Consider the following 11,216-nt stretch of genomic DNA (forward strand, 5'->3'; position numbering starts at 1 on the left):
GAACATGAACAACAGCAGCGATCACACTCTGCCCTCCGCCCATTCTCTCTCAGCCTCTCTCTCTCTCTCTCTCTCTCTAACACATACACACACACGCACACAGACATACACACAGTTGTCGTCATTACTATACCATGTACAGCTGCAATCAGAATAGGACAAGTTGAGTAAAAAAAATCATTGCAGACATAAGGTTTTTAAATAGACCTGGAGATGTATCCCAGTGGCAGAGTGCTAACTTAGCGTGCTAGAGACCCTGGGTCAGTTCCCAGCACTACAAAAAAGTTGATTAGTTAATAATAATAATAATCATAATCATAAAGACCCTTGACTTCATAGCAGAGTACTGTATGCACTTACTCAAAATATTGGCTATCTTTCCTTAGGAGGATTTTCTTCCCATCCCATGGTTCTCAAACTTGCCAAATGACTTACAAAGCCACTCTTCACAGAAAGATCATTCATCTTCATCCTGAATTTAGGAATGACCATTTACTGTGGCCAATGGAATTCATGTGGAAGCAACCCATCAAAGTCAGTTCAGGGCCCAGCACGTCTTTTTTGTTCTGCCGTCAAGACTGGCAATGTCCAGGTAGAGGAGCCCGGCTGGGTCTTGCAGTCAACGCAGCCTGGAGCAGGCCTCAAGGATGCAACAGGTTAAGAACTACAGACGAGAAATCAACCTTTGCTGGTAAGTCACCAGACCTCAAAGCCAACTGTTACCTCCGTATAACTTAGCCTCGCTGGCTTAACACAGACAGTAGGGCTGCATGCATGTTGGTCTAAGAGCTCCAGCTTTCCCATTCACTGGCTGAATCAGACTTGGGTGACTGACAACTTCCTCATGCCTTAATTTTTCCCTATTACTTTTCAGGTACTTTGGGAGAATACAGGGACATAATTATCTCCAGACTAATTGGAATAGAATAACATAAAAATAGAGATGCTGCTGGGCATGGTGGCACACAGCTATAATTCCAGAATTCCAGCACTCAACAGGGAAGCAGAGGCAGGAGGACCATGAGTTTGAGGTCAGCCTGGGCTACTTATCAAGTTCAAAGCCAGCCTGAGAAACATGGTAAGTCCCTGTCTCAAAAACCCAAAGTACCTGAGGTATGTCCCTGTATTCTCCCAAAGTACCTGAGAAGTAAAAAAGAAACAAGATGCTAAACAGGCTTCCTATACAAAGGCATTAATCAAACTTTTTGGGTTTTTTTTTCCTTCAATAACAGGTCTGAGTAAATTTCATAGGCACCCTTAATGAGATCCACAAAATGCATACTGGTATGAAAGCAGTATGCAAAGAGATGAGAACAATGAAAAAGGCCTACGTCTTAAGGAAACTCTGCTTTTAACAATTTTTCTCCTATTCTTACAGGATCCAATAGATTTTTAATTTCCCTTTTGGATAACCCTGACTGCCAATTGAAATCCAAGGCACTACAGAGTCCAAGGGGAATCCTACCAGCCATCCCAGCCTCACCATTCAGGACTCAGTTGCTCTCAAGTCTAGAAAGTAAAAACTTCTAGATCTGTATCTTGAGGAAAGGCTCAAGGCATAACACTAGACAGGGGAAGACCTGTCGTCACATATATCATAACACTACCCTACCTATGGCCGTCCTCAGTCTTCATTTTCTCTATTCTGCTTTTGTTGTTGTTGTTTGACAGTACTGGAGTTTGAACTCAGGACCGTAGTCTTGAGAGGCAGGTGCTCTACTACTTTAGTCACCCTACCAGCTCTTTTTTGTGCTGGTTATTTTTGAGGTTTGATCTCACTTTATGACCCTGGCAGTCTGGAACACAATTCTCTATTTGTGCTTCCCTGAGTAGCTGGGGATAACAGTCACATGCCACTGCACCCAGCTGTGGGTTGAGATGGGGTCTCCCAAATTTTTTGCCCAGGCTTGAAAGAACCTCAATCATCTCAAGCTCTGCCTCCCAGGTAGCTACATTTTCTCTATTCTTTCAGGCTCAATTTGGGCAGGAAAGGCATCAACTCTCCTAAGCCTTTCTCATTCCCCTCTCCAGTAACCAATCCTGAGGAATTACTACTCTGCAGATTTTCAGTATCTTCCATCACTCAATTCCAAGAATCAGAGGTATTTTAGATTGGGAGCAAATGGCAGGTGGAATATAAAGTATTTAAAGAGTAATATGGTGAATGATTGCATGGTCTGTACCTCCTGGGCCAAACCCAAATGCTGATATCTCATCTACATTGAACTTCTTTAAGAGGCTCTCCCCCATTTCCAGAGCATTTTGCACATACTGATTCCTTGGTTTGAAACACTTTTCCACCCACAGCTACCACTGACTGGCTTTCCTTGCTCAGTCCTACTGCTTATTCATTCTTTAGAGGGATTTCATGAGAGCAGCAGGGACTGCCTGTCAAGAACACACCATCAAGGGCTGGGGGCGAGACTCAAGTGGTAGAATGGTAGGCAAGCACGAGGCCCTGAGTTCAAACCCCAGTACCACCCCCCACCAAAAAAAAAAAAAAAAGAACTCACCATCAAGTCAGGTATCTAGCTACTTGAAGGATGATAATACTTTGGTGAGACCCGTCTCCAAAATAACTAGGGCAAAAATGAACTGGATGAACTGGAGGTGTGGTAGAATACCCACTTTGCAAGGGTGAAACCCTGAGTCAAACCCTACTCCCACCAAAAGTAAACAAATAAAGTAAACAAACTCACCATCAAGTCAAGCACTAGTGGCCATGCCTACAATCCGAGCCACTTGGGAGGCTGAGGTCAGGAGGACTGAGGTTCAAGGAGACTCCTATTCCAATAACCAGAGCAAAATGAACCGGAGGTGTGGCTCAAGTGGTAGGCTGCCTTCTTTGCAAGCAGGATGCTGGGTTCAAACCTCAGTCCCACCAAAAAAAAATACTTATATATGTATATATATTCACATCACACCTGTAATCGCAGCTACTTGGTAGGCCATAGGATCAGGTCTCTGGCCAACTGATGAGAGATCCTACCTGAAAAATTACTAAAGCAAAAAAGAGCTGGGGATATGGTTCAAGTGGAAAAGCATCTGCCTAGTGAACTTGAGGTTCTGATTTCAAACCCCAGTACTGCTGAGAACCCACAGTCACAATCTCAGCTCCTACACACAGAAATAAGCAAGAAATATCTGATACACTAGATGAACTAGAAAGCTGAGAATGACTGATGTGTTCTCTCAGTGTCTAACCTGTCTGTATTATTGTGATTCTACTTCTGTGAGGGAATAAAAAAGAAAAACTAAGAACAAAAGTCCATTTGTTAGGTGCCAAAATTGTCCTTCATGGAAAATGATGTCTTTCCTACTTCTCCTCCTCAGCTTGCCCCCGCTCTCAGCCTATCACACTCCATCCCACAGAATCACAGTTCGGGAAGTGGGCAGAACCCTGGATGCACAACTGGACTTCCTGTGTTGTTTGACTTGAGCAATGTGGTCACACTGGCACTTTTCCTAAAATGAAGGTGTCTCCAGAGTCTTGGATTTGGTCTTAGGGCACGACTCTTGATCGTTAACTCAACCAGGCCTGAGAGGATGCAAACTTTATTTTAGATCAGCCAACAAATTCCTTTTAGCAGCCTGCCTGCATTACCTTAGCCCAAGTATTGTTTTTATGTTCAACAGCGGCTCCACTGATGGCTGCCAGCAGGGTCTGAATGGGTGAGGGAAATTATTGTTTGGTTGGAAGGGAGTTTCTGTCAATCTAGGTTTAAAAAGCAAAAAGAAAAAAACAGGGGAGGAGCAGTAATCATTATATTGCAAAGTAGGTCTCCTAGGGAAAAAGACCCTGCTGCTGGGTCTTTAAGTAATGGTCAATTAATTCAGGTCTAGCCAATACCAAGAAAGACATCTCAACAAAATGATAAAACCCAAAAGCAGCCTCTACCCAACCCACTGTAAGGTCCTACACCAAGAAAAAAACAGGCACAGAAAACTAGCCTGCTCTAAGAGTCTAAACCCCATGATCCTTATCAGCGTGACATCCTGCGAAGGCTTGCTCATCTTCTGGCAATCAATCAAAGTAGGCCATCCAAATCATGGAAATAGCAGAGTCTGGCGATCATTCATTCTTTTGTCTGCACACAGACATGGGGGTGGCCCACGCCCAACACTAAGCATCTGCTTCCTCCATTCTAAGAGTGTGCAAATGATCAGAAAGGGTCCATCCAGACACACAGTTCAGTTTCTAAGTAGCAGTTTACACAAGGTGAGTTACACTTGCTGAAGTAAAACTCAAAAGGTTAAAAATACACAAGCGATCTGAGAGTTGCCATATCAGGATGGATGGTGGGATGTGGGTAGCTTTTTCATTCATTAAACCAATTCCTTGGGTCTATTTTTCCTAATAGTACAGACACATCTTTTGTTTGTTTTGTTTTGTTTTTTTGGCGGTACTGAGGTGTAAACTCAGAGCCTTACACATCATTTGAAAGATTAAAAAATTAATATACAGTTTTCAAATGATCTTAAGAGGAGAGCTACTGCACTTAAAACACTTCTTGCATTCCTCAATAATTGCTTGTAAGTCCTCAATGAATATAATTTATATCATAAACTAAATGGTTCCAACTTTTTTTAATGTTTTTCCCCTCTAGGGTTCCAGCTTAACTACATGACAGCCCCTTTATCGTTTAGATGGCCCTTGCCTGGGACTTTTTTAGCTCCATTAATCTTTCTCGGGTATACTTGCTAGCACACTCATCTGTGGTCACATCCTCAAGTCATAGAAATGTCAATATTGTAACAAAGAGAAACAACATTTCATTGTCAGCACTTCCTCTTGCAGAGCCCCACTCCTAGAGCTCTCTTCAGAATCCATCTACAATGATCCCCAGGTAGCTAAGATCCTTTACCTGAATCATTACTGTTGACTCAGCAATAGGTACACAATTCCCTTTCTCCCAAATTTATAAACTCCACTGAAGTTTGTCACTTTAATACATAGGGATACTGACTCTCTCAGACACAAAAGGCTCCAGGTAAGAAGGGAATTCCTTTCTTTTCCACTGCTATATCCCCAACACCTAGGACAGAATCTGGCACATGGTAGGTGCTCAATGAATGGTTCTAAATGAGCAAATGGTGAACTTGGTCTTCCATTTGTTTGGACTCAACTGATAAAAGATCAATTAAACAAATTTCCACCACTGGAAAAACTGAAACCTACTTTTTGTAAAAAATGAGGAAATACTTCTGCACTGGGAAGGAGACTGAACCAAATAACCTCTAAAGTTCTTTTCAACAACTAGAATCTAAAAGTTAATGAATATCACACCTTAATAGAGAGTGGGATCAGCTTAATAAAAAGCCTGATCCCCAAGTAAAGCAATTACCATGTGCTGTTTGAAGCTTTGTTTTGGTTTTTGGGGTGGTTTTTTTGGCAGGGGGAAGACTGGAGTTTGAACTCAAAGCTTCACTCTTACAAAGCAAGTGACCAGTCCCTTGAGTCACGCCTCCAATCTTCATGTGCAGTTGAAATAAAGATAATAGCTGCTTTCGGACATGGATTCAAAAATAGTAACTCATTTGAAATGTAGACATATCCCTAGGAGGGAAACACTTTTGCTAATCATCAGTTTACCAGTGCTTTCAGGTCTTCTCAGAGCTAAGCCCTAAAACCAACAGTGGGGAAATAGACAAGCTAGGGATGGAGAAGCTTTTGTTTTGCAGTCAACAACAATCTACCTAAGAAGCATATCTGAATTTGGCCTTGAGGCTTTAAATGGTTGTAGGCTGAATATAACCACATCATAAGACAGAAAATACAGCATTTGATGGACTGAGGATGAAGCTCAGTGGTACAGTGCAAGAAGCAAAAGGTCCTAGGTTCAATTCCCAGCATGAGGTAAAAAAGAAAACCAGCATTTGACATACAAACATTTCTGTCCATTAAAATGCTGTCACGCCTATAATTCTAGCTACTCAGGAGGCAGAGATCATAGTTGGAAGCCAGGCCCCCAGGCAACTGTCTCAAAAATACCCAACACAAAAATAAAGGGCTGGTAAAACGGCTCAAGTGGTAAAGCACCTGCTTAGCAAGCATGAGACCCTGAGTTCAAACTAACTCCAAAAAAAAAAAAAAAAAGCAGCCATCATTTACCAAAATGTCTAAAATTGCAGGCAAGTTATTAAGACTGAACTTTTTCTCAACCTGGATGGAAGAGGTAGTTTGTAGAGAAAGGAGAAATGTTTTTGTTTTCCTAAACAGCTTTCTTGAAACTTAATTCTAAAGTAACTAGAGCAACTTCAGTCACACAACCAACGCTGGATTTATTCTTTTCCCTTCCGATCCTTTTCTTTCTTTTGTTCAAATCATAGAGAAGCAGGGAATTCTAGCATTAAAGACACTGTATAGATTCTTTAGAACTGGTTTTGGAGAATCTTAAGAAACCAATGAACAAAGTGAAACAATTCCAGGGAAATGCAGTCACTTTTTTTTCTGTAGTGTATTAAAAGCCTTTTCAACGTAGTAGTCAATTTTTGGTCACACAATACAACTCAATTTTAAGTCATTTAATCCTAATTCCAGTGACAACAGGGAATGTGCAGAAAGGTTTGTGCACACCTACTTTTACAAATCTCTGTTGTCTGAATGAGAGGAGGTCTTACACAAGAATTCTGTGGGACTAAGCTCACATATGGTTGGCAGACATGGGTTGGATATGATTATGGCCACGCAACTAAATCTTAAGTACACATATTGTTCCTATTTAACTGACATATATGAACTCACTAATTTAGAGAAAATGTGCAGCAAATTATTTCTTCCACCTCCCCCAGCCCTCAAGAATGCACCAGCAATAGGTGTTACTGAAAGACACCCCCTACACAGAATATTTGCATTCCCAGACACTAGCCAGTTTATGTAAAGCATATATTGTTATTTTAGTTCTCTGAATCTGTGTCCTGATAAGTAATGGGAGGGAGGGAAGAAATTTAACCAGATAAGCTTGATTTCTATGGAGCTCCATTTCCTCACCAGAAAAAGAGATTAGCCCAGAAACTATGCAAATTCTCTCAGTGACAACAATCTATAACCACTAATTAACAAAAGCACAATTTGTGTGAAAGAGGAAACCAGAATTCTTAAGAGTATGTCATTAAACAGTAAAGTTTAAAAGGCCTAAAAGCCCTGCAAGTTACACTTTGATATGACCACGGCACATTTTCTGACCGTGGAAAAACTCTGATAATACCCAGGCAGCCAAACCCCAAATCGAAGTAGATAGACCTCACAAAGGACCTCCTCCAACTTCCTGCTGGGCTGGGGGGGAGGGGAGCTGGGGTGCAAAAGGTGAGTGTGCCTGGGGAGGAGTAAGGGAGGAAAGAGCCAAGTGTATGAGAGCACAGCCTCGCGTATCTGGGGTTTCAAAGCTTCCAGCATCTCCCCGAGACTTCTGTCCATACTTACAAAATCTCTCAGGCCACCACCTGAAGCTGTACAGTGGTGCGAAGGGGAAAAGGAAAAGGAGGCGGTAAACAGAGAAGGACCTCACCCGAGGCACCCCCAAAGACATCAAAAGTGGACTTTTACCCCTGACAAAGAAAAGGGGAAAGAAAAAGAAAAAGAGAAAGAGGACTCCGCCTTTCCCACCGGGCTTGGCTCCTTTCAAGAAAAAGGAAAGGCCGCCACCACCCCTTCCCTCCGCCTTTCAGCCGGGGATGTCCAGCAGCCACCGATCCGTATCCTAAAAGTCCCACTCCCCTCTGGCAGGGTGGGGAGTTGCAAACAGAGTCCCTCACCCCAAGAGGCGCGTGCCAGCCAGCCCAGCCCCCTCCACACACTAGGGGCAGAAGCATCCCCTCTCTCCTCCCTCCGGGCCGGGGGACACCCGGTTCTCCAAGCACCCACCATCCCTTCCTCTTCCTCGCGTCCCCGCCTCCTCCGCCCGCCGCCCCCGGCCTTGCAGCCACAGAGCATTTCGGTACTTCCACCCACCCAAAAAGGGAGCCTTTTGAAAACTTTGTGTGCCAGTCTAGGGCACTGTCCACATCCTGGGCAGGGCCGGGTCACTCGGGTGGGTGCCCGAGGGTGTCCGGAATCTCACAATGCACGGGGGGAAGCCACCACGGAAATCCCACCCCTTTGACCCGCTTCGACAAGCGTGTGACACAGCGCTTCGGCTCGCAATTCCCATGCCCTGATCGCCCCTGGGCGCGGGGGAGCTGAGAAGAAACCCCCGCACCCGGCGCCTTGCCCGACTGTCACGAGGGAAATGGTGTGCGCGGGGAGAGGGAGGCAGCTGAGAAACGCCGCGGCTAAAAAGCACCCTTTAAAAAAGGAGCAAAGAGAGAGGGTCCTTTTTCTTCCACATCCCCGAAATAGGGCGACAGGGAGATACACTGTTGCATCAGGTAGGACCCGATCCTCTCGGCTCCTCAACCTCCCCGCAACCCCAGACTCGCGCCCAAATTCATGCACACACCCACAGCCACTGCCACCACGGTCCAGAGCCCCTGCCCGGCTCCCCCTTGTGGTCCCCACCAGAACCCGCCCAAAAGCGGAGACCACCCTGCGCCGGAGGAGCCGCGCGCTGGGGAAGCGAGGCCCGGCACTCACAGACGGTCTCCCCACGGCCACGGCCATCGTGGCTGCGGCTGCGGCTGCGGCTCCGGCTGCGCCCGGCTGCTCTCCGCCGACACTGGCTGCGGCTAGCGCTCGAGCCCCGGCTGGCCTCCCCCGCGCCTTCCTCGCGGCTGCGCCCTGCTCGCGCCCGACTCCCGCTCGCAGCCAGCAGCATCTGCTCCCCCCACGCCGCCGCCCCTCCCGCTTTATTAGAGCAACATGGCCACCCGCCTTGGGAGAGACCATTTGCTTCCCCAGGAAGGGGTGTGAGCCCGCGCTCCGGGCCAGGCAGACGGACGGAGGACGGTGGGCGGGCTCCAAGTCCGGGTCAGCTGACCCTGACCCTCTCTGAATTTAGCCACCTGCCTCCAAGCGACCCTCTCCCGTGTTACTAAGATGCCCCTAGCCTGAGCGCTGGCCGCCACCTCCCCCCACCACCAAGTGCTGGACTCCAAAAAAAAAAAAAAAAAACCCTAGGCGCGGAGGTCCCAGCCCTGAGTTCCTCCACGCGCTCCGTGGAGCTGGTAGCTGCTGCAGAAAGGGTGAAGGGAGGCTAAAGGAAGGCCGGCCGCTGGGACAGCATCTGGCACACAGTTAGCTATGGGCGAGCACACGCCACGCCGAGGACCGCTTGAAAGGCGCTGCAGCCGCCAAGAACAGCGGTGGGCGACCGAGGAGGGGCTGGGCGGGCCCCTCCAAAAGGGCGACACTTAAAAGGCAGGCAGCTGGAAGCTGTCCCTGTATAATGCAGCCGGGTAGGGGACCACATTGGAAAGGAAGAAGCTGTCGTAGTCGCTGCTTCGGGCGACCCAGCCACTGCCTGCTTACAAGAAAAAAGAAAAATGCCCTCGCTGGAGAATTAAGGCAGCTGTTGGCGGCTCTAGGGCGTAGGGACCGAGGCCTCCCACGGGTGTAACTGGAGAGGTCACACGTGAGGACTCAGCCGACTTGACATGATCGCTGGAGACACCGCGGACGACCCGGGGCCCGCGCGTTAGGGATGCGGCTGGGGGGCGCGGCGGGGGCGCCAAGCGGGCGACTGGACTGAGTGCGAGTCCAGGCGCGTGGGACCAAGAAAGTCCTCGCCGCGGGGGAGGGTTTTTCCGGCAGATGTTGGAGCGTTACTGCGTGTCTGTGCGGCTGGAGGAATGTCGCGGTCCTGGTGCGTGCGGGGTTGTGCGGCGCCTGGGACTCCGATGTGTGTCAAGTGCTGTAGGTTCCCGCGGACGGGAGAGGGGGACCCCTGACGACCAGACTACTGAGAACAACTGGACAGGGTGGGGGAACTACCACAGCGGGTGTGGTGAGGCATTGAAGGGCTGGATCTGCCGAGGGATTGCGCCCTTAGGAAAAAACAGGCCTATTGAATTAGGTAAAAACAAACCTCCTGTTTAGACTGGGGCACCTCAGAGTCCGACTTCAAACACCCAGGTTTCTGGGGGCCTTAGGGTTGCCTCTTCTCTATCCCCACCTACTATGGGCCGCAGTATTTGAACGCGGGCCCCTGCAGCCTTGGCTAAGGCTGTTCAGCTGCTGTAGAGCTAGCCCTGTTAGGTGGGCAAGGGGCTCGAGGCAGGCCAGGGTGGAACAGCGGGGGTCGGCAGAGAGCAGGGTAGACAAAGAAAGGTAAAGGATACTGACTTGGAATCTGATGTCTGCCTGACCCTGACTCACCGCACTAACCTCTTGAGTTATGATCAGTTTCTGTCCTATAGCCACCAAATCTGCTGAGGCTAGGTGAGGCGGGAGAGAAGGGGATAGTGTAGTAGATGCTCAGTGAGGGCTGAGTTAAGATTACACGGGGGTGGGTGCTGTGTAAACAGAAGAGGAAGAAGAATACTTTCATCTGCCCCTCTGATAGATGGGCATTTTGTTCTTTCTCCCGAAGGGGCAATCTCCCCGTGGACCAGAGGTCGCTGTGAAAAGAGGGTTCCACACACTGCCAACTGGATTTGGGCAATCACAAAGGAGCTCCTGCTTTGTGTTATATTGACCTGACTGCAGGAGCTTTTATTTATTGATTTATATTTTGAATTTTGCTTGTGAATGTTTGTGTTGTAAACTTAAGCTAATTAGAGTATAAGAACATGAACTCCCTACCTTGGTGAGTAGATGAGTTCATTCTAATCACAAAAGCATGCAGTCACATATTCCAATATCTCATTTGGGGAAACCCATTTAGAAGAAAATCACTGGTAGATCACCCACCCTTGACTCTTATTACTGGCTAGGAACAATGCCTTAAATTCTTTCTCCCTGGTTTTTTTTTTTTTTTTTTGGGGGGGGAGGATGGGTGAATGGAAAGCATAAATATATTTAATAAAAATACAGTATAATTACTTTTGGCCAAAGGAGCTTATTTAAGTATGTGAGCTCTCGTTTGTGAAGATATTTAACTATCATTCTAGGATCCTGGTGTGGTGGTACACGCCTGTAATCCCAGCAAAGGATTTGGGAGGCTGAGGCAGAAGGATCTCAATATCCAGTGTACTGAGATTACAAGCATGTACCACCACATGCAGTAAAAGTAATCTTGACGTTAGATTTGGAAATGACTATTGAACCAAAAGGACAAACAACAACAGGAAAAATTGATAAATTAGATTACCTCAAAATTTAAAACATTATGCTTTGGAGG

General features: G+C 46.9%; 1 protein-coding gene across 8 annotated transcripts in view; it reads right to left on the minus strand.

The window, feature by feature from the left end:
• Septin11 (septin 11) overlaps positions 1-8,839 on the minus strand; it is a 100,334-nt gene extending 91,495 nt beyond the window's left edge. For all 8 annotated transcript variants that reach the window (XR_012435754.1, XM_074041941.1, XM_074041938.1 and 5 more), the window contains exon 1: positions 8,573-8,839. Coding sequence is in view for 7 of the 8 variants with exons in the window: in XM_074041941.1 (XP_073898042.1) it covers positions 8,573-8,824 (252 nt within the window). In the remaining variant the exon portion in view is untranslated. The remainder of the gene's footprint in view (positions 1-8,572) is intronic.
• Positions 8,840-11,216: the final 2,377 nt, after the last annotated feature.

Source organism: Castor canadensis, chromosome 9 (genome assembly GCF_047511655.1).
Source record: "Castor canadensis chromosome 9, mCasCan1.hap1v2, whole genome shotgun sequence".
Taxonomy (NCBI): domain Eukaryota; kingdom Metazoa; phylum Chordata; class Mammalia; order Rodentia; family Castoridae; genus Castor; species Castor canadensis.